Genomic DNA, 24,346 nt, shown 5'->3' on the forward strand with positions numbered 1-24,346 from the left:
TATCCCTGTTAAATCACCGTAGATCAGCACGTGCATGTAATTTGTAAATCATTTATCATAATTTCTACCCATCTATCTCTTTGGACACTCATGACCACACGATTAAAGATTTGATCATTTATAAAAGATTAGTAGCGTCCAGGATCCTCCACAAGTGGGAATATTTCTCACTTATAATGCGTCCATCCTTTGCGCTTGAATAATCGGCTTGCGAAATCAGCATTCTTGTTCGTTTCCGATGAGAAAAACTTTGATACTCTAGCAGAGTGTGATGGATGATACGCGTGCACTTAGAAATTGCCTGTGCTTCTATAACTAAGTGAAATTAAACTGTTAAAATTATATTTCCCAGTTTAGAAATATCTTGAACCAAACATTTAGCCTATTCGATTATTTAACTAATGGATTGGTGGCCATTTATTGAACGGCTAAAAATGAAAGAAATACAGTGGTCCTCAGGATTGTTTGACGAACAATATTTTCGGAATGGACTTTGAGAAAGCAGATTACACAGTTTATCCGGTTTATATTGATTTTTGTTCTTAACATGTACAATTTAAGTGCATGTGTATCAAGCGTCACGGGCTGCCTGAGTATCTTATAACTCCGGTTTTCTGATGGAATCATGGAAGCGGAAAAGATGCGTCACCGGTCTCGCCCAACACGGTGCGGCCCTGACTGTGGGGCCCATTTTTGATGAATGTATTATATATCCACACGGTCCATCCGTTTTTCCATCTAATTCGTTTTTCCATCTAATTTTAGGATATGTGCCCAAAAATCAAGTAGATAAAACTCTCAGGTGGACCATTGGAAATAATAGTGATTGAGCGCCCACCATTATAAACTTGCTAGGGCCCACATAGGGCCTACAGTAATTTTTATTTTCCATCTAATCTGTTGATAAGGTCACAAATACATGGGTGATGGGGAAAAACAAATATCTTCTTGTTAAAAGAATTTTATAGCTCGCAATAAGTTTCTAATGGTCAATCACCACTGTATCCTGTGATGTGGTAAAGTTGAGATTTTTATCTAATATATTTTTATTTTCATACCATAAAATGATCTATAAAGCGTATGGACGGTGTGGATATGCAATAAATATATCAAGATGGGCCCCACCGTTAGGGCCGAACTGTGTTGGGTGGGGACGGGGCTGTACCTAATCCGCGCTCTTTTCAGATTGCAGACGCTTAACGGTGACGTCGGTCTGTTTTTACCGTTAGATAATACTTTTCCGTCACATGCGTACGTTAGCAATAACACCAGACGCTGTTCTGCTCTGCTCTCTCTCTTAACATCTTTTTTTTTCCGACACAAAACCCCACTCATTCTTCTTCTTCTACGAAACCCCAAAACCCTCATTAATTCTTCTCTCCTGCCATCAGATGGCCGCAAGATCTCTCATTTACAGCCGTCCGATCTCAAGACCATCTGATCGAAGCTCCGATCCGCTTCATATCACCCGCTCCCTATCATTTTCCACGATCACATTAGATCGCTCCATGTAAATATCGAAGTTTGCTTTGAACGACGGTCCAAAACTGCTTAGATCTGAGCCGTCCGTTTCCGGAGCGTTGGCCATGTCCGATTCCTCGTATTCAATCGGCGTCTTTGGCTCTCGAGGTGCTATGCCTTTGGAACTTCTGTGATTATTCTTATTTGAGAATTGACATTTACATCACTCATATTTTATGCAAGCACCGATTTTACATTTGTTTTTTGGAATTTTCTTTGTACATGGTGCGTTGATGAAAAATATAGTGGGTCTAAACTGTAATTATTTAAAGTTCTAAGGTTTTTTTTTTTTTTCCTTTCTATTTTGATTTCTGGTTTAGTAGGAGTGTTTCTGAGGTTGGGAAATTTTGAAGAATTTTTAGGTAAGAAGGGTTTTTTTTTATTATAGAATATCTGTAATTTGTATAGGACATGGAATCTAGGCCATTGATCAAGGAAGAAATATAAGGCCGAAAGGAAACAGTTGTATTTGTATTTTGTTCCGACAGTGACAGTTTTGATCGTGGGGCTTACCGTTCTGTAATCGGAGTTGCTCCGTGAATGGATATCTCTCTCTCTCTCTCTCTCTCTCTCTCTCTCTCTCTTTAAAGCATTTGTGTAATTCATATAAGATGTGGAGTCTAGGCCGTCAATCAAGGAAGAAATCTAAGACCAAAAGAAAACAGCCGTGTTTTTATTATTATTATTATTATTTTATTTTTTTTATCTGGGCGGTGGCAGTTTTGATGGTGGGATTCAACATTTTGTGATTGTAATCAATCAGACCATTGGGCCCTACCATGAATGGGCCATGCCCCATTTTGTGATTGGGACAAGAGGACTTGCCCTGCGCATGGAGTGAATGTGAAACATTGGGTGTTGGCTAAACCGTACATTTGCAAATACATTGGATGGCTGAGATGAATAGTTTGGGTCTATGAAAAATGGGTCTGCTGACACAGTTGGTGGACCAAACAATTGCCATTTTATTCAGTTCGGCATTATATGATATATCTTGATTAAGACACCTGGAATGCATCTCTTCCAAACAAAGGTTCTGTATTTTTATCTTGTTTCGTTTCAGAGTCTACATCCTACAATTGTCTACTTTTTAGATAAAATTACAAGACCTGCAAAATTCACAAGTGGTTATTTTATTTGTAGATATTGGAGTTGATCTGGAATTCTGAATTCGCAGGAATGCTGAAAAGGATCCAAATAATATTGCTGAGCTATTTGTTGGTGTCATCTTACTCGGCAGCTGTTTTTGTCGACGTGGAACTGTCCCACCATATATCGGAATCTCCTGCGGTGGCCCCATCTCTTGCCCCACCAGGCGGAGGGAGTCATGTTGATTCCAGAATCACGCCTACCAGAACCATCCTTCCACTCCCTGTGATTATTCCTTTGATTCATAGACCATATAGGAAGCATTTCTCACCACATGCTGCGCCTTCACCCGTGCCAGTGCCGGCCCCCTCCCCACATTATGGATCATTAAGGACATTTGGTCACCCCTCATCGAGTTCATCACATTTGTCGAAACCATCAATGAAGCGGAACCAAAATCTTGCCCCCAATTCAGGACATATACCTCCAGCAATTCTTTCTGGTATAGCCCCACCTCCATTGGTTCATGCCGTCCCTGGTAAGATGTGTTCCATACCCATTTTGTTTTATTTTGCTGACTAACATTATTTAATGAACTTAAATAGTTTCCTTTAGAGAAGTTATTATTACCTAGTAAGTGGCTATACAATCCATTTTGTTTCTACTAACTTGATGCGAAGCGAGGCTTGGAGGCCATTTTCTGCCTTTTGTTATTTGATACACTGGCAGTGCATGACAGTTTCCATGAGCACAAATTCTGAACATGGGGGAGACATGTACTTCAATCCAAGCCGTCCAATTCCAAATCATGGGCCCTGCTGTTGAGCCCAAGAGCAGATCAATTGGATGATCCTAACCTCTGACATTTCATTTATTGAATTTTGACCATTTACTATTTTATATTTTAACCATCCATTTGATGCCACCATTTAAACAGTTAAATAACCTGTTCTGTGTGACTTTGGGGCTATGACCTGTCTACAGTTGGCTCATGATCTGAACAGTTTGCATTGAGGTATATGGATACCATGTGTACAATAGCCATCTATTCTAGAAAGAATGTCAAGATTTTCCTTTTCTTATTATCGATTTTAGTTTCAATGTGGGAGATTTTCACTTTGGTATAAATGTGTTCACTACTTTCTTCATTCATGGCAGATTGTTGTGGACCAGGCATGGTACAGAGACGAGGAAGCCGAGTTTGTCACTGTGTGTATCCAATAAAGCTTGAGCTTCTTCTTCTGAATGCATCATTTAATTCGAATTGGAGCACTGAGTTTCTTGGAGAATTAGCTTCTCAGCTTAGATTGAGAGTTTCTCAGTTTGAGATCACAAATTTCTATTTGGTTGGCCTATCCAGTTTGAATATTACAATGGATATTGCTCCACATATTGGGATAAGTTTCTCTTCCAGTGATGTGTACACAATGAATTCTTCACTTTCTAAGCATAAAGTTCACCTAGACACTATGTTGGTGGGGGACTACAAACTTCTTAATTTTACATGGTTTAAGCCACCAGCTCCTTCTCCTGGTAATTCTGACTTACCCTTTTATATCCTTACTATCCGATTGACAAAATAAGAATTTCTTTCTGACATGATATTTGAGTATATATTGGTTTTGTTTATTTCTAGCCATTAGATTTTTATTTTTTTTATGATTGCCAACAATAACGTTATTGCAAAATTTCAAAAGATAAAAGGGCAAGATCCATCAAGGGAATGGAAAAGAGTACCTGATTGCTTGCCTCCAAGTGCAGAGGTTCGTAAGTAGTATCCCGTGAATACAGGGTCGATCCCACAGGGAGATGAATTGTGAGAAGAAAAAAAATAATTAAATGCAAAACAAACTAAGTAATAAAAATTAATCTGATGATTTGATTTTGGGATTTTTGAATGGATGTAATTCAACTGAATAAAATAATACCCAAGCTTCAAAGTTCCACACATAGGTTAATGTTCCAAAATCATGATGACTTGGATAACACAAGTAGGATTTGAGCACTATGGTCAGCCTAATCGGAAAATAAAACAGTTTAAATATTTTAATAAATGATATAAAAAATTAGAAAATAATGGATTTGCACCATTGACATATATTCTCAAGCGCCAGTGATTTTAAGTATTCAATATCTATAGGATAATGAATATCAAAGAAATATAACAGATTGAGAACCTCTCCTATCTAGGAAATCTGATTGATCTAGGGTAAGCCTATCCATCAATGTGGATCTCATATGATGGAAACATATGGATCTCACAAGAGGATAAAAAACAAAACCTAAATAATAGATAACATGCATACACCATTCTTCTCATCATTAAAACAATCAATCATCATAACTTAAAGAAATATTAAACCCATGTGCTTCCCTTCTAGCTTAGGCTAGCAGGAACTTAGAAAAACATAATTAAATTGCAGAAATAAAAAGCAACAAAAAATAAAGAAAAAATTGCAAATAGAAAAGATCTAAAAGGAAAGAAACAACTTACAAAGCTTTAATAAAACTAAAAACTCTTTAGAAACCCTAAATTTTGCTCATGAATGCTTCTAATGATGTTTAAGAATGCCCTAGGAGGCCCTATTTATAAGTAGGGAACTCCAATTTTCATACAAAGTTGAAAACCCTAGAAAACGCCTTAAATATACGTATTTTTTCAAAATAGACTTCTCGCTGCATAGTTCATTTAAAACAGACTTCCTGCTGCGTAGTTTTTCAAAATAGACTTCAGAGCTTTAGAATACACTTTTCATGACAATTTCAGGATTCTTCACTTCAAATCTTCGATTCTTTTCATTCCTCACTTGGTTTTCTTGGATCTTTGGCATGTGAATTCTTCAATCTTGGTTTCCTAAGATCCATCCCTTGCCTTGGTGATTTTTGAGCATCAAATTCTTACTTTTTAGCACCCTTTTTCAATCCAAGCTCTTAAATTCACCTTGCAACACATACATGAGTAAAATAGAATATTAAGATGATTTATGTTCATAAAATCAAGATATAAATGGGGAAAATTATGCAATATTTGAGTCTCAACACACCCCCCAACCAGCATTTTGCTAGTCCCGAGCAAAATAAGCGAAGAAAAATAAAAATAAAAATAAAAATAAAAATTAATTTTTTTAAAAAAAATTAAAATGAAAAAAATTCTAACTACACCACTTTCACAGGTAATCTCGATTGCATTTAGCATATGCAACAAGCCTTTAAACCCCTAGGTTTCCCCTAGTGGACGAGTTATAGTCTCGTGAGGGTTTCCAGAAATGTTACCCACAAACATTGAAAACAAGAAAAATATTTCAACACTAAAAAATTTATACAATTATGCCCCCATTCATCATATGAATTCCAAAACAAAACAATACTTAACCTAAGTCTGAAGTTAGTTAGAATCTCAATTTTCTAATCCATTACATCCTTGAGTTCAGAGACCTAATCAAAATTTAGAATAGTTATGATCCAATATCCTTAGGTGCTCCGTGACACTAGTCTAACTTTGAGAAATATGCATGTTCCCTATCCTAACTCCTTTCAATCATCCCAAGAATATGAAATCTCTAGTTATCTCATTTTCTTCATGTCATTTCTTCTTTTATCATCATATCCTCATTATTATAGACCACCCTTAGATGAAGATTCCCACCGGGTTTGCTTCATAACCTAAGGTATCGTACTTGTAATGGTAACAGTAATGGATACTTAGGTATCCTTACTCCGGATTACTGACACGATTGTTATGGTCATTGCATTCATGCTCTATAATAAAAATTTCTTTTTTCCATCACTCTTTTTTTTCCTTTAATATTCTCTCTTTTAAACATATATCAATGGTACTAGTTCATTCAACCTTGTTTGAATCAAAAGTTGTTATTCTAGTTCACATATCATATTCCTCACTTAGTTAGATAGGGTGTATTGTGAATTCAGTACATCAAATTACAACTCACTTTAAACTAGTGATTAGATAATTGAACTCAAGTTTATAATTTTCAGTTGTAAGAATTCTGACTACTATCATCCTAGAATAAATATTAACTTTGCCTTTGGAATTCGCATAATATCATGTTTATATTCTTGTATATAAACATATAATTTTGAAAATGTTGAAATTTTTTTTTTTTTTTTTCCATAAACCTAAAAAAAACAAAGAAAAAAAAAAACTTAAACTTAACTGAAACCTAAAAATAATAAAAATAATAATAAAATAAACTGAAATCTAAAAAAAAAAAAAAAAAAAACATTCACATGAATGACTATCCACACCCCCAAACCTAAAATCTGCATTGTCCCCAATGTAATGATAACGTAATGCAGAGAACAATAAAAATAAAAGAAAGGGCGGATAGTACCTGCCATGAAAAACTCATCTGATATGTGACACTAAAAAAAATTGAATATGATACAAATCCTACACAAATGCTCCGTCAGATTAGGAGCATCAATCTGAATATTCTGGCTCATGAAAAGGGACAGACTCCTCTCCCAAATGAAAGTTTTCCATATAAGGATTCAATCTTTGACCATTAACCTTGTACACATTGCCATTACGTGGATTCTTAATTTCAACAACCCCATGAGTATAAACATTCTTCACAATGAAGGCACCTGTCCATCTTGATCTTAACTTTCCCGGAAAGAACTGGAGACGGGAATTGTACAATAGGACCTTTTGCTGAGGTTCAAAATTCTTCCTCAAGATATTTTTGTCATGAAAAGTTTTGGTCCTTTCTTTGTAAATTTTAGAATTTTCATAGGAGTCTCTCTTCAGCTCCTCTAATTCATTCAACTCTAATTTCCTTTGTCTACTTGGTTGATCCATATCAAAATTTAATTTCTTTATTGCCCAGTAGGCTCTATGTTCAAATTCCACAGACAAGTGGCAAGCCGTTCCATACACCAATCTGTATGGAGACATTCCAATCAGGGTCTTATAAGCAGTCCTATAAGCCCATAAAGCGTCGGATAGTCTGAGGGACCAATCCTTCCTATCTGGCCTTATAGTTTTCTCTAAAATGTGTTTGATTTCCCGATTAGAAATCTCAGCTTGCCCACTCGTTTGTGAGTGGTATGGGGTGCTCACTTTATGCTTGATGCCATATTTCTTCATCAAAGCCTCAAATGTCCTATTGCAAAAGTGAGACCCGCCATCACTAATGATGGCCTTTGGAGTTCTAAATCTAGCAAAAATATTTTCTTTGAGGAATCGTATGACCACTTTGTTGTCATTGGTCCTACTTGGAACTGCCTCAATCCACTTTGAAACATAGTCCACACAAACCAATATATAAAGAAAACCAAAAGAAGATGGAAATGGACCCATAAAATCAATACCCCAACAATCAAAAATCTCCAATGGTAAAATTGGGGATAAAGGCATCATGTTACGCCGAGACACTCTTCCCAACCTTTGACATCTATCACAAGCAACACAGAAAGCATGAGTGTCTTTAAACATGGTGGGTCAGTAAAAACCACACTGCAGGATTTTTGCAGTGGTTTTCTTAGTAGAAAAATGGCCACCACATGCTTCCATGTGACAAAAAGAAATAACACTTCGAACTTCATCCTCTGGGACACAACGTCTAAAAATTTGATTAGTCCCATATTTATATAAATACGGGTCATCCCAGAAGAAGTTCCTAACCTCGGTTTCAAAACGCTTCCTATCTTGTGACTTTCAATGATATGACATTTTTCCCGTTACAAGATAGTTCACTATATCCGCATACCAAGGCAATTTGGAGATCGTAAATAATTGTTCATCAGGGAAAGTGTCTTGGATATGTATCTCCTCAGTGGAATCATCTAACACCAATGTAGAAAGGTGATCGGCCACTTCGTTTTCTACTCCTTTCTTATCTTTTATCTCTAAGTTAAATTCTTGGAGTAGGAGGATCCATCTCAAAAGTCTCGGCTTTGCATCCTTCTTAGATAACAAATATTTCAAAGCTGAATGGTCCGTGAAAATGACCACTTTGGATCCCAGCAAGTAGGACCTAAACTTATCCAAAGCAAAAACTACTGCAAGTAACTCTTTTTCAGTTGTTGAGTAGTTCACTTGGGCCGAGGTTAGAGTTTTACTCGCATAGTGAATAATGTAGGGCCGTTTATCTTTCCTTTGGCCCAAAACAGCCCCTATGGCATAATCACTTGCATCGCACATTAGTTCAAAAGGAAGTGTCCAATCTGGTGGACGCATGATAGGTGCAGTAGTAAGGGATGATTTAATTTTATTAAAGGCACTTGCACACTCATCTGTCCACTTAAATGGAACATCCTTTTGAAGAAGATTAGTCAAGGGTATAGTAATGGCACTAAAGTCCTTGATGAATCTTCTATAAAAACCAGCATGCCTTATAAGTGATCTAATATCTCAAACAGTTCGGGGGATAGGTAGATTAGCTATAATGTCGAGTTTTGAGCGATCTACCTCGATTCCATTTTTAGAGATAACATGGCCCAAAACAATTCCCTTTTGAACCATGAAATGACATTTCTCCCAATTTAAGACAAGGTGTTTCTCTTCACACTTAGACAAGACGAGATAAATTGTTGAGGCATTCCTCAAAACTACTCCCAAATATAGAGAAGTCGTCCATGAAAACCTCAAGAAACTTTCCAGCCATATTTGAAAAAATGCTTAACATACACCGTTGAAAAGTTGTTGGGACGTTACACAATCCAAATGGCATCCGTTTGAAAGCAAACGTGCCAAATGGACAAGTGAACTTGGTTTTCTCTTGGTCTTCAAGGGCTATCTCTATTTGATTATATCTAGAATATCCATTAAGAAAACTATAAAATGAGTGACCTGCTACCCTCTCTAGAACTTGATCAATGAATGGTAGAGGGAAATGGTCCTTCTTTGTGACCTGATTCAATTTTCTATAATCAATGCAAACACGCCAACCAGTGGTGACACGTGTTGGTATGAGTTCATTATTAGAATTCTGCATAATAGTTATTCCGGATTTCTTTGGGACTACTTGAGTTGGACTCACCCAAACACTATCGGATATTGGGTAGATGATTCCCACATCCAACAATTTGATCACCTCATTTTTTACAACTTCCATCATGTTTGGATTGAGACGCCTTTGAGGTTGTCTAATTGGTTTGGCGTCCTCGTCGAGGTGGATCCGATGGGTGCATATAGAAGGGCTTATACCCTTGATGTCAGAAATGGTCCAGCCCAAAGCTCCTTTGTGGTCCCTTAGAACTTTCAACAATTTAATCTCTTAATCATTCTCTAAAAATGAAGAGATCACCACAGGATAAGTTTTATTTTTACCTAAGTATACATACTTAAGCTCATTTGGTAGTGGTTTTAAATCAAGCTTTTGAACATTGGTTGGTGATGGCAGAGGTCGCAAGTCCTCGATAGATAGGATTTGAGTGCGCGGTCTCCATTGGTACATACCAATGTCCTGGGTGGTAGTGCTTTCATTATCATCAGAAATTTCAGCAAGCACTTTTTCTAAATCAGAATTTTTCAAGTCTCCAATGACTTGAATCAATTCCTCAGTCAGACCAGGTTCCAATTCCTCTTCTTCTATCAAGCAGTCCATGAAATTCAGCTCATGGATTTCATTATTATCAATGGGCTGCTTACATAGATTGAAAATATTTAGCTCTAGAGTCATGTTACCAAAAGATAAGTTCATCATTCCATTTCTGCAATTTATGATTGCATTTGAAGTTGCTAGGAATGGGCGGCCTAAAATGATGTGAACTTGAGCGCTGACATTTATACATGATTCAGTGTCTTGTACAATAAAATCCACGGGGAAGTAGAATTTCTCCACTTGGACTAGCACGTCCTCTAAAATTTCCCTTGGTACCTTAATAGAGCGGTCAGCGAGTTGGAGTGTAATCGTGGTTGGTTTAAGCTCGCCTAACCCCATTTGTTTGTAAACTGAATAAGGTACTAAGTTGACACTTGCACCTAAATCTAGCAAAGCATGCTCAATTTGGAAATTCCCAATAATACAAGGAATAGTGGGACTTCCCGGGTCTTTATATTTGGGTACAACCCTTTGTTGAATGATAGCGCTCACTTTCTTAGTAAGGAAGGCCTTTTTGTGCACATTTAATTTCCTCTTTACATTGCACAAGTCCTTCAGATATTTAGCATATGATGGAATTTGTCTAATGGCATCAAGCAGAGGAATATTAACAGTAACCTTTTGGAGCACATCCAACACCTCTTGATATTTTAAGTCTAGATGAGAATAGAACTGGAGGCTCATATGACTTAATCTCTTTATCCTTTTGTTGTTGTGGCTCTTGAACCATAGCCGGTTCATCATTTTCTTGAGACAGTGGCTCATCCTCCGGTATTTCTACCGGTTGCATTATCTTGTTATCGATCTCTTTTCCACTTCTCAAGGTAATGATGGCCTTAGCTTGTTCATGATGTAACTCACTTGGATTTGAGTCTCCAATGAAATGTGTGTTTCGAGGGTTTGGCACAGGTTGAGAAGGAAGGGTGCCTTTTTCCCTAGCATTTAGTTGAGTCTCAATCCTAGCCATAGCTGTCTTTAATTCCTCATTTGATTGGATTAGAGACTGATTCATTTGAGCTTGAGAGTTCATGAATGTGGTCAATGCATCCTCCACAGATGATCGCTTTGGTGGGGGCACATATGGTGCATTGTTAGGTGCCCCAAAGAAGTTATTTTGTGGAGGCATTTGAGGTGCATTGGGCACATTAATTTGTGGTCCATTCCTCCAACTAAGATTAGGATGGTTACGCCAATTTGGATTATACGTGTTTCCCATTGGTTGCATAACTGACCTTTGGTAATTGTTTATAGCATTTGCTTGATCATGCTCATGCATGATATTTTGTACAACTGATATTATTGGACAATCCTTTGTGTCATGGTCTGTACCACCACAAATGCTACAAAAATTACCTAAGGAAGTGTTTGCTTTAACCATATCAACCTTCCTAATTTCCAAGGCTTTGACCTTTCTAGCCAATGCAGGGAATTTTGCATTAAGGTCGTCTTCCTCTCTTAGGACATACATTCCCGCTTTCTCTCTAGGAATGGGTCTAGTTTGGTCTGATTTAGCAGAGACATCCCATGTCTGCGTATTCTCTGCTAACAAATCTAGAAAATCCCAAGCCTCATTATGATCTTTGTCAAGAAAGGTTTCACCACACATCATCTCTATGAACTAACGGGTATCCATGGTGAGCCCCTTTCGGAAAGCATCAATCACGTGCCATGGTTCATAATTATGATGTAGACAAGTAATTAGAATGTCTTTGAAGCGCTCCCAAGCTTGAAAAAATAGTTCATTCCCCTTTTGGGAGAATGACATAATTTCTTGTTTTAGTGCATTTGTTTTGTGCTCGAGAAAGAACTTTTTCAAAAATTCTCTACTTAAGGCTTGCTATGAAGTGATGGTATTAGGTCTTAGAGAGTTGAGCCATGCTTTGGCCCGATCCTTTAGAGAAAATGAGAATAACCTAAGCTTAAGTACATCCCTATTGCCATTGTTTACTTGTAACGTTGCAATTACTTCCTCAAAGTCCTTGAGGTGCAAGTAGGAGCTTTCAGAATCTAAGCCATGAAATTTAGGAATTAATTAAATCACACCTGGTTTAAAATCAATGTTCCCTGTGTGAGCAGGGAACATTATGCAAGATGGTAAAGTTGATCTTTCAGGGTGTAAATGTTCACGTAAAGTCCGTGGTTGATTTAACACATTCCTATGAACTTCATTTTCATCCTCAAGAGGAGGATTATATTGATTTTCTCTATTTTGATTTATAGTTGGATCTGGCAGATTTGGATTTGGATTATCAACTGGGTCTGCCATGGAATCCAAGTGATGTTGAGTGCCTCTTCCAAGTGAATAATAAAGGCCTGGAACTAGTCCCCCTTCAGAGGAGAGTCGATTGTTTTAATCCCTACTCCAATGGGACATAGGCCATCCACACCACACAACAAATACCACTAATTCAAATCACAAGTATTATACTTAAAATAAAAACAAAAACTTAAATCAACAACCCAGGTGGCAGGGCCGACCATGAGGGTTCAGTCCACAAAGCAAAATAAATCAACAACCCAAGTGGCAGAGCCGACCATGAGGGTTCAGTTCACAAAGCAAAATAAATCAACAATCCAGGTGGCAGGGCCGACCATGAGGGTTCAATCCAAAAATAAAAATAAAAATAAAAATAATAAAAATAAATAAATAAATAAAAGTAAAGCTAATGCAGAAATTAAACTATGCTAATCTGGAAAATAGATTCAGCGGATGATCTTTGTGATCAAACAGCAACTGTAGGACAACCATAGCACTTGGGTGATAAAATCCCAAGCAGAGCAACCTTATGTCATAGTTAGTGCTTGAAAGACCCAACTGAATTTATTTTCAAAGAAAAAGAAGAAAAAAAATTTAAAAAAATAAAAAAAAAATCTACAGAAAATCTGGAGGGTTTAAAAGAAAACTTACCTTAGCTATCTTGCACAGATTTGATCTATCTCAGTCTCTCCCCGGCAACGGCGCTAAAAACTTGATTGCTTGCCTCCAAGTGCAGAGGTTCGTAAGTAGTATCCCGTGAATACAGGGTCGATCCCACAGGGAGATGAATTGTGAGAAGAAAAAAAATAATCAAATGCAAAACAAACTAAGTAATAAAAATTAATCTGATGATTTGATTTTGGAATTTTTGAATGGATGTAATTCAACTGAATAAAATAACACCCAAGCTTCAAAGTTCCACACATAGGTTAATGTTCCAAAATCATGATGACTTGGATAACACAAGTAGGATCTGAGCACTATGGTCAGCCTAATCAGAAAATAAAACAGTTTAAATATTTTAATAAATGATATAAAAAATTAGAAAATAATGGATTTGCACCATTGACATATATTCTCAAGCGCCAGTGATTTCAAGTATTCAATATCTATAGGATAATGAATATCAAAGAAATATAACAGGTTGAGAACCTCTCCTATCTAGGAAATCTGATTGATCTAGGGTAAGCCTATCTATCAATGTGGATCTCATATGATGGAAACATATGGATCTCACAAGAGGATAAAAAACAAAACCTAAATAATAGATAACATGCATACACTATTCTTCTCATCATTAAAACAATCAATCATCATAACTTAAAGAAATATTAAACCCATGTGTTTCCCTTCTAGCTTGGGCTAGAGGGAACTTAGAAAAACATAATTAAATTGCAGAAATAAAAAGCAACAAGAAATAAAGAAAAAATTGCAAATAGAAAAGATCTAAAAGGAAAGAAACAACTTATAAAGCTTTAATAAAACTAAAAACTCTTTAGAAACCCTAAATTTTGTTCTTGAATGCTTCTAATGATGTTTAAGAATGCTCTAGGAGGCCCTATTTAGTAGGGAACTCCGATTTTCGTACAAAGTTGAAAACCCTAGAAAACGCCTAAAATATACGTATTTTCCCAAAATAGACTTCTCGCTGCATAGTTCATTTAAAACCGACTTCCTGTTGCGTTTAGTTTTCCAAAATAGACTTCAGAGCTTTAGAATACACTTTTCAGGACGATTTCAGGATTCTTCACTTCAAATCTTCGATTCTTTTCATTCCTCACTTGGTTTTCTTGGATCTTTGGCATGTGAATTCTTCAATCTTGGTTTCCGAAGATCCATCCCTTGCCTTGGTGCTTTTTGAGCATCAAATTCTTACTTTTTAGCACCCTTTTTCAATCCAAGCTCTTAAATTCACCTTGCAACACATACATGAGTAAAATAGAATATTAATATGATTTATGTTCATAAAATCAAGATATAAATGGGGAAAATTACACAATATTTGAGTCTCAACAATACCCTATACAAAGAGAAGATCCGAGGACTCCCTCCTTAGCTAGAGAATCGGCCATAAAATATGATTTTCTAGGAATCTGATTGTATACAATCTTCATGTTATGCAAGAAGAATTTCAATTCGTACAATCTTGAAATGTGATGCCTTTTGGAATTGGCTTCTTCTTTTGCAATTGATGGCGATGGAACCATTCGCTCCTCTCTGTTTTCCTTGGATCCCCAAATCGTTGTAGACCATTTGCTACCGAATTGTTGAACCAAATCTCTAGCTTCCTTTTTTTTTTTTTCATCTACTTTTCTCAAGAGAATGGGAATTCCATTTGCATTCGGGGATGTTGACATGCTGTTGCAGATCTGATGAAATGCATCTTGTTTTATATATATATATATATATATATATATATATATATATATATATCATCATCATCATCATCAATTGAAAATTTTCTAATACCTATCTGAGGCAACCCAATGTAAGGACTCGTTTGGTAGCAAGAAATTTGAGGGATTTGGATTTCAGAGGAATCAAAATCCTCTGAAAGCCAAAACCCCCAAAAGAGCCCTTTTTGCATTACCACTTCAAAGCTTATTTGTAAAATCCACTCGATTCCATAGGTTACAAAATCCACTCTCTCTCTCTCTCTCTCTCTCTCTCTCTTGTTGAAATCCACACCACCAAATGAGCCTTAATTGTGAAAGATTGGAATTGGACAGCTTACCAACCCTGTCAACAAAATGTTGTCTCCTTGAAAACAGCTCAGACTGAGGTGATTCAAAAGGCAAAGAAACCTTAATCACTCTGGTATCAGAGGGGAAAAAAAGAGAAGGTCTCTCTACTCTTGGCTCATTGGTATACACTGTGTGTCTCATCTCTGAGGTCAAGGGTTCGAGAACCCATGCGTGCTTGGGGTGTAAGAGTGTGTGTGTGTGTTTCTCACCTTTCAAAAATGGAAAAGAAAAAAGGAATGATTTTAGGATATTCACAACTGTACAGAAAATCATCATTTTTAGAGAATTAGTACTCTAGGAATTTTTATGAATTTTCTAGTAATCTGAATGACCTGAAATCCTGTAGGATGAGTAGAGTTGAAAGGAAAGCATCAGAAAAATTGGAAAATAGTTCTCTAACTAGAAGTACAAAAAATGTTGCAACCAATAGAGCCTTGAGAACTGAAAAGTTTCTGCAACAAATAAGGTGCAAACAAGGTCCAAGAAGTGGGACACAGGCCTTCTCAATGGCTGATTTTATTTTATTTTTCTTTAGAAAAGTCTTAGAATCAATCAGAGGTGTTTGGGTATTTGTTGGTGGAGAACAGTGTTGAAAATGGACCCAAACTTGGGTGTGAATATAACCAGGAATTGGTGCCGATGAACCAGGAATCACTTGATCTATTTGGATTGAAAGCTCTCACAACCAAAGAGGAACCACTAAACGTTTTCTTCTTGGTACATTTTCAGGAAACACCAATTGTTTTGAACTCAAAACTTAATGCATTTCTCATTACAAATGGATCCTTATATTAATCAATCACACTAAGATTCCAATGCTTGCAACACATCCAAGATAAAAACACAAGTTTCCAAACAATTCAAAATATTCAAAGACATGTAATTTAGTTCCATGTATTTTTTTATTTATTTTTTATTTTTTTTTTGCCTTTTCCCATGTACACAACATGGTACCAAAGCCACGAACCATAACTGTGCCCTAAATGAATGGACTTGGGCTGGAAATGATAGAGTGGATGCCCAGCCTTGGACCTAATTGTTGGGCAGGATTTTCATCTTGAATTGGGCTTGGGCTGGATCACCCAATGTCATGTCTTTCTGCAGAACTTAATTGCACAGAGCATCAGAAGAGTGGGAGCAGATTTGAGCAGAGAAGTGTCTGTTTCAAGATGTTAGAAGGAGGAAGCGTATATGTAGTGGAGTTGGAGTGTGAGCCTGATGAAGGAGTGGCACCTCAGTAGAAGGTTACTGCAACTAGCTGCAAAATGTTGCCATTGTGGATGCTTTTCGATGAATGATTGCACGTGTAAAAGATGATATGAGGAGGAACGGGGTGGAAGGACCCTTATTTAGTTGCTTGGCCTTTTTACTTCTTCTTCTTCTTCTTCTTCTTCTTCTTTTTTTTCTAAATAAATTTTTAGTATGTGGCCAAACTATTTGATGGCTCCATGACGCATGAGCATCCAGAAGGATTGCAATAACACATTTCGTTGGTGCTGGAACACATGGCATGCAACATCTGTGTGGGGCTTCACAACTATTTCCCCCTGATCACTTAACAGATTATAACTTTCTTACATGCATGTAGTTATCCTTTGTTATTGTTATATGTATTCAGGGGATACTTGTACGCATTTAAGCTTACTTGTAATATAAATAGCAATGATGATCTAATAACTTAGTTGTGGATGATTCCAGCTCCAGCCTTCATTTTGTCACCAACATCTACCCCGCCTGATCTTCTCTCTATACCTCCAACATCCAGGAATACAAACAAAGGGAAACGTCACAGTTTGATCCTTATTCTTGGTATCGGCATTGGTATTCTGATCATTGTTATTATTTCTGTGGTAATTATTTATTTGTGCATGTCTGGTCAAGTAAAGAAGAAAGCAACAGCAAAAGAAACTGGTATGTATTTCAGATGCAATTTAGGTTTATCAACTTATCTCAAATAATAATCAGCATTCTTTGTTGAGGTGTGCTCCAGTGGTACTGATACCACCGTAATCTTACAGTGTTACCGATCAAATGCAGGGCCTACATAATGCATTTAGGACATCTAACCAGCCAATTAGATGCACAAGCTCATGTTATCACCATGTATAAAAAATCAGCCCAATACAATACTCAGGTGGGCCAAAGCACAGTGAACCAGTGATGTAGCACGGGTCACGGACATTTTCATGTCCAAGATGGACTAGAGAATGCCCGATCGGAGGCAGTAGTCATCAAAACTGTTAGAACCTTAAAACAAGCATATCTCGTAAACCGGAATGAGTTACTCGACGTACCATTTATGATTTTGGGGTAGGACGAGCTACTTTAGCCAACCAACCTGGATATGCCGGGTTGCCCATGCCGAATTTGTGAGATTCCATCAGATCGACGGTTGAATTCCATGTTTCTTTCCGTTTTTACTATTTTTAGTAAGTTTTGGTTTGATTGTAACTCTGCATCCATTGGGCTTTAGGAGTTTTGTCCAACATGAAAAGTTTTTAGAAAAATTAGGAGAATAACGTGGTTAAGCCACATAGGACTAAAATTACTATTTATAGTAAGTTACGAATTTTAGGGAGTTTTAGTTGTAGTTTAATTCCGAAATTTCTTCCAAGGCTTGGTATCCCTATTTAAAGGGTTGTAGACTCATTTATTTCATCATTAATCAAATTACGAATTTTGTAGAATTTATTTTCTATTTTCCTTGCTCTTTCCTCATGGATTCGATAAGTCTTTGCGAGGAGTCCAAAGAAGCTCCATGGATTCGGAGTAGTTATCCTTGAGGAAGACGGTGATTGACCTCATCACGTTCATCCCTGCGTCAACCAGATGGTGGGAGGGAATGCCCGCCGTTGATTTGCGACGAGGCCCATCTCAGTGGAAAAATAGCCTAAATTTTAGCCTTACCCTTTATCCAGACCAGATGAAGAGTCTGAATGGCCTGGATCGAGTATACACTACTCGGTTGGGCTCCTATTCAAATCAACAGTTGGCATACATTCTCAACTTATTGCCTTTGGTGTGGCCTACCTGGTTTTGGATCAAGCAGATTTCTGGGTAACAGGGATAACCTGAGGTTATGCATCTGATGGACAGGTCGGATGTCCTAAATACATCACATGGGCCCCACTTCTGTCCACTACCACTGTAGCATACGGTGATACAGTTTCCACTGGAGCAGGCTTGTTTGTGAATATTGATCAATATGCTTGCATTTGGCTTTGATTGTCATCTAATAGTTGCTGATAATATTTTTTTTCCTGTAAGCTTTGAGTGTTGAGTTGTTAGAAGCAACACAGAAACGTTTTTATGGTAAATTGATGGTTAGAAAAGTTGGGAAAAAAAATAAAATCAAAGCTAATCATAGATGCAGTAAGTTCTGCAAAATAGAATGGTAGATGAGTGTTGTCCTATCAATGGCACCAAACAGCCAATGAAAAACAGAACTAAAGGATGTGACAACAGCATCTACAGTGGTGGGAACAAGAACAGTGACCTTGAAAGCTGATAGTTTGGTGTAGGACAAGTCAAGGGAAATTGTATGGGTAGTCAAGATGGAGAGAAATTAAGTTGTATGGGTCCCGATTGGGCAAAAAGGGCCTAAACATGCACCATAGCTTCTGACAGCCATAACTTTGCAACCTGTTATCCATTTTGTGCGTATAACATACCATTGGAAAACTGTCGACCAAACGGCTTCACGAAATTTAATCGTTTTGGGGGGTCTTATTAGGGTTTTATGTTAAAATTTACTATTTTTAGTAAGTACCATTTTTCCTATTTATAGGTTTTTAAGAGTCTGGTTGGGATCTAGAGTATTTGTTTTAATAATTTAATCTTTGTTGATAAGTTTTTTTTATAGGATTAGATGCGTCTTTAATATTTTTAATAATTTTTACTACTTAGGGTAAGTGTCCTATTTCGAGTCAAATTAGGGTCTAGGGTTTCTTTTGCTTATATAAGCCCATTAGATATGTTAATAGCACTTTTCATCAGTAAATCAATTTTATCTCTCGTTTTTAGAGATTTCTCTCTCCTTGTGGATTCAAGGGCTATTCTTGAGAAGAAGATGGTGATCTCTTCTCGTTATCCATGCACCCATTACATTATATTTATTCAGGACAAGTATCCTTCAAGATATGCACATGACTCTAGTATATAGTGCTAAGACCTCATCTCCTCGTCTACTCCAGCGTTAGTGAAGATGGCTCTCACAGCCCAGGTTTTATTTTTATAGTTTCAATCAATTTTAGTACCTGTTACAGCTTCCTTAAACCACACCATGAAGTCGATGTCAGAACTTCTGGTCAAAATTCTGAGCCAGTTTCAATCACCTTCATAAGGTCTAAAAATAAAAAATAAAAAAATAAAGAAAGAAAGAAAAGAAAAGAAAAGAAGTTAATGCTTATATGTACATATTCATCTTTGTTGACAATACCCCCATTGCCTTCGACCTCCTTTCGAGCTCTCTAAACTAAGAGGATTTTAGAGCTTACATGTTTTTGGGTTTATTTTGCAGTGAAGGAAAGGACTATAAATGCTGTTTCTGTGGATGGGTCCCTTCGTCACCCCACTAGCACACGGTTTCTTTCATATGAAGAGCTTCGAGAAGCAACAAACAACTTCGAAACTGCAAGTATGCTTGGAGAGGGTGGGTTTGGACGGGTCTTTAAGGGTGTGTTAAGTGATGGCACGCCTGTTGCTATCAAGAAGCTTACTAGAGGAGGGCACCAAGGGGATAAAGAGTTCTTGGTTGAGGTTGAGATGCTGAGCAGGCTGCATCATCGCAATCTCGTGAAACTCGTGGGTTACTACAGTAACCGGGACTCTTCACAGAACCTTCTTTGTTACGAGCTTGTCCCAAACGGAAGCTTAGAGGCCTGGCTCCATGGTATTTTTAAATCTTAATTACAGGGTTTTGCTGTTTCTGAGATTGTTTTTGCTGACACTAGCTACTTAGGAGGCATTATATGAACCTTGGACCATGATGTATATTCTATCCTTTCATACAAATGGGACTGACAAGGTGATCCATACTGTTGATCCAACAGACCCCACCGCAGATGTCCATTCCTGAAATTTTCCCCAATGGGACAATCATAACCCTTTGATTGGTGGTCTGAAATAGATGGTAAGAAAAAATAGAGCAACAGCCCACAAACAATGGAGAAAAGATAAAAGTTGGTTGGCTTGGAGCCTCTAATTTGGGAGATTCTCAGTGCATTGTCCATCCACTGCCCATCAGAGGAATTCCATGCATATCTGATTACCATGGCCTAGAATTTCCAATGATTCAGTGAATTATTGAGGAAGTCATTCATATGAACCATATTTTTCTTCAGGCCCCTTGGGAGCAAATTGCCCTTTGGATTGGGACACCAGAATGAAAATCGCACTCGATGCCGCCAGAGGACTTGCGTACCTACACGAGGATTCCCAGCCCTGTGTCATCCACAGGGATTTCAAAGCATCCAATATCTTACTCGAGAACGATTTTCATGCTAAAGTTGCTGATTTTGGTCTGGCCAAACTGGCACCTGAAGGCCGGGCAAATTACCTATCTACTCGCGTGATGGGCACATTTGGGTAAATCTCTCTTTTCCATAACTACTGTCCTTTCATCCATAATTTTCTTGCGTGGTTGGAATGAACAGAGTGGATTTGCAGGTATGTGGCCCCTGAGTATGCCATGACTGGACACTTACTAGTAAAGAGCGATGTATACAGCTATGGGGTTGTTCTCCTTGAGTTGTTGACAGGAAGGAAGCCTGTGGATATGTCACAGCCTTCAGGCCAGGAGAATCTCGTGACTTGGGTTAGGACTTCTCCCTACCTTCTACATTCATGTTTATCTATAAGTTTCAATGATTCTCATTTGGTTGCTCTAGATTTAGGCCCTGTTTGGAAGCACCCATATATAGGGATTTGTTCCCTCTGGTGGAATCAATCTGCAATGTGTTTGGGGCAGCTCAGAAAATGGGAACTGCATTAGGCAGGTTCTTGTTTTCTCATTATGAAGTTTCCTTCTGTTCTACATACACTTGATCCAAAATTTTCAGAGACCGATCACCTCCAGGCGTCCATGATGCAGGATATGAAATCAAATATGATATGCAAGATTTCAAGCTTTTAGATCATACCAATTTTCAAACAATCACAAAAGAAAAAAAAAAAGGGGGAATCTACGGGGGTCCAAGCCTACACACGTTTAGGGCTGGATCAAGTAACGTTATAAACCAAACAATAACCAAAGGAGTGTAAGATTCATCCAATCCTGCAAAGGATTGTTCCCCAATTCAAGAGATTCACCATGTTTCAAATAGGGGAAAACCTAAGGTTTGTAAAAGTTGGAAATACTTGGAATCTGGGATTTTCTAGGGTTAGGGTTTGGGATTTAAGGCGAGAGAAGAAAGAAGTAGAGGAGAGGGAAGAACTTGAGAAGGATTCTGCATGTGGACAATAGGTCCACCTGGGCACACGTGCGTGACTGTCTGGCCGCACGTGTGTGGGGCCCATGAAACTGAAAAAGGCCACCTAGGGCTTAGTCAGCCAGGGGAGGCCCACTCTCAAACCAAGTTTCACGACGATCCACCTTCCGGTGTGTGTGTGGTTCTCCACCGAAGTTTTAGCTCCTCTAGTGGGCCAGAATCTGGAAATCCGTTGTAGTGGAGAACTTGGACACAAAAAAAAAATAATAATAAATCTGAAGATGAGAGGACTGTGGAAGATGGTGGATGTGGGGTGGAGGATATGGGGATGATTTAGAATAGTTGTGGCTTCGCACCACGGTAGCCCTTTGAGGAAGGGAGAGTTTCGCACCCAATTAGTTTCTTCAACTTAGAGGGATAGAGAAGAAAAAACGCAGAATTTTATTCATAAACTTTAATGAAAAAAAACCTACATGGGGTTGCCTATTTATAAGAAAACTCTAAACCCTAAAAGTCACGCCATGTGCGCCCACTATTACTTAGAGACGAAGTAATAAAAATAACAACTAATCAATGCAATCAAAACCGTTCATGATGTTTCTAATAACAATTATAACTAAAACTCAAAATCCTAGATCATCTAGGGTAGTGGGCTACGATCATGAGATTCAATGGTGGACTCCCTATGATGATCGGGTCCGCTCCAATGCTCCATAGCACGACCTCCTAACTAAGAGGTCCTCCATAGATGTCGTCGACAATTCAGATCGATAGGGGGGCTTTCTCCTTGAGTACGTGCGTAGGGTGAGGGGCGTGGGCGTGCGCATGATGTCCCCATCAGTCTGCACCACTCCTTGTGATGCTGCCCTTTTTAGCTACAGGATGTGTTAAATGGGGAAATAAAATAGTTATTTAAAGCATCCAATGGCCTGAAAAAAGCCCTGTACTACAAAAATTGGTGCAGGCTCCTGTAGGTGATCAGTTCTCAAATTTTCAATAGTTCTCATTTGGGTGCTCTAGATTTAGGCCCGTTTAGAAGTACCCGCATATCAGGTTTTGTTCCCCTTATTTGGAACCAATCTGCTATGTGTTTGAGGCAGCCCACAAAATGGAAACTGCATTAGGCAGGATCCCATTTTCTGCACCCCAATTCTGGGGCCATTCTTATCTTACTATCAATTTTGGAGGGAGTGCATACCAGCAGCTGTGAAGCTTGACAGCCCCCCCAAAGCGCACCATTAGTTAACCAACAATTTCAGTTCTAAACAGACCTGCATTTCACTATGAGAATGTATTACTTCATTTTTGTGTCTGCATTTTGTTGCATCATGAAAGCTACACAACTCTCCATGATTGAATCTATTTCCTTACAGGCTCGACCAATTCTTCGAGACAAGGATCGGCTAGAAGAGCTTGCAGATCCAAAGCTTGGGTGTAAGTACCCGAAGGATGACTTTGTACGTGTGTGCACGATTGCAGCAGCTTGTGTGGCACTCGAGGCAAGCCAGCGGCCAACGATGGGAGAAGTAGTGCAGTCTCTTAAAATGGTGCAGCGTGTAACAGAATTTCAAGATTCCTCCTCCACCCGGCCCAATCTCAGGCAATCTTCAACTACATATGAATCTGATGGAACTTCATCGATGTTCTCTTCAGGCCCGTTTTCAGGTCTGAGCACCGCCTTTGATAATGAAAACATTTCTCGGACAGCAGTTTTCTCAGAAGATCTTCACGAAGGACGGTGAGATTGCGATTGTCGGAATGAGAACATGCGATGATGAGGGTGGGATTGGATGTGGATGGCCTGGAGTATTGGTCTGGAGATGGATTTTTTTAAAAAAAAATATAATTTTGTAGGGAATTGCTTGATTTTCCCATGCATTTGGTGATTCTCTACAGGTGATCTTGTATATTCCATGTTTCCTTCTATTTCTCCCCCTTTTCTTTTCATTGTTTTCTTTCGATTGATTTGCTAACTTATGAGGATGTCTGATGTGGTGAGTGGTACAATTTCCTCGGTTATTTTTAGTTCGTACAAGTGTGGCCCACTATTTAGAGATCAAGACCATTGATTGTATGGGACCACCAATAAACATATGTAGATAATCTCCTAGGTTTGAAGGTTATACACATTGAGGCATAACACAGTCAGACACACATCAGAGCAGAATGGCGTGGTAAAATGGAACGAATGAATTGGACTCTCTTAAAGAGATCCTGAAGTATGTTGAGCAATGCTGGATTACGCAAGGAGCTATATACTGAGGTTGTTAACACCATTCGTTACTTAGTAAATCGGTCTCCATCTACGCCGATTAGTTGTAAAATTTCAAAAGAAGTGTGGAGTGGTCGTGATGTAAACTACTCAGGGTTGCTAGTATTTGGTTGTGATACTTATTCTCATGTATCGTCCGTTGATAGACATAAGTTAGACCAAAGGGTTAAGAAGTGTACTTTTATAGGCTTTGATGATGGTGTAATGTGATATAAGTTGTATGAACGGATCACACGGAAGATCATAATTAATTGAGACGTTAGGTATGACTTGGATTCCATGTTTCGTAAGGAAAAATACAAGAAAAAAAAAAGCAATTTTAGGCATTAAGTTGAAAAAGATGATACACGTGAAGAAGTCGAACCATAAAAAGAGGTACAAGAGTAGTTGAAGTAGTCACCTGTGAGGAGATATGCACTGAGATATCGCAAATTACCAGCGAGATATAGAGATGACTCAAACATTAC

The 24,346-nt window shown here is 38.0% G+C and overlaps 1 protein-coding gene across 4 annotated transcripts; it reads left to right on the plus strand.

The window, feature by feature from the left end:
* Positions 1–1,297: 1,297 nt before the first annotated feature.
* On the plus strand, positions 1,298–23,554 carry LOC131230414 (proline-rich receptor-like protein kinase PERK3). 4 transcript variants are annotated; one of them, XM_058226335.1, is made up of 9 exons: positions 1,298–1,629; positions 1,842–1,883; positions 2,699–3,148; positions 3,769–4,143; positions 16,878–17,090; positions 19,699–20,070; positions 20,522–20,765; positions 20,847–20,994; positions 22,981–23,554. In XM_058226335.1, the coding sequence occupies exons 1-9, from the start codon at positions 1,587–1,589 to the stop codon at positions 23,347–23,349; spliced, it is 2,256 nt and encodes a 751-aa protein (XP_058082318.1). In that variant the 5' UTR covers positions 1,298–1,586; the 3' UTR covers positions 23,350–23,554. The 4 variants fall into 4 exon arrangements, with proteins under 4 accessions (XP_058082318.1, XP_058082319.1, XP_058082321.1 ...); XM_058226336.1 differs by having other exon boundaries at positions 1,299–1,629; positions 1,845–1,883; XM_058226338.1 differs by lacking the exon at positions 1,842–1,883 and having other exon boundaries at positions 1,299–1,629; positions 2,665–3,148.
* The last annotated feature ends 792 nt before the right edge of the window (positions 23,555–24,346 follow it).

This window comes from Magnolia sinica, chromosome 17 (assembly GCF_029962835.1).
Source record: "Magnolia sinica isolate HGM2019 chromosome 17, MsV1, whole genome shotgun sequence".
NCBI classification, from domain to species: Eukaryota; Viridiplantae; Streptophyta; class Magnoliopsida; order Magnoliales; family Magnoliaceae; genus Magnolia; species Magnolia sinica.

Bases quoted from the DNA above. Each gene is read 5' to 3' on its own strand.
- LOC131230414 (XM_058226335.1), top strand. From the start codon at position 1,587: ATGTCCGATTCCTCGTATTCAATCGGCGTCTTTGGCTCTCGAG. The intron at 1,884-2,698 runs GTAAGAAGGGTT...CTGAATTCGCAG, and splicing joins AAATTTTGAAGAATTTTTAG to GAATGCTGAAAAGGATCCAA. The intron at 4,144-16,877 runs GTAATTCTGACT...GGATGATTCCAG, and splicing joins GCCACCAGCTCCTTCTCCTG to CTCCAGCCTTCATTTTGTCA.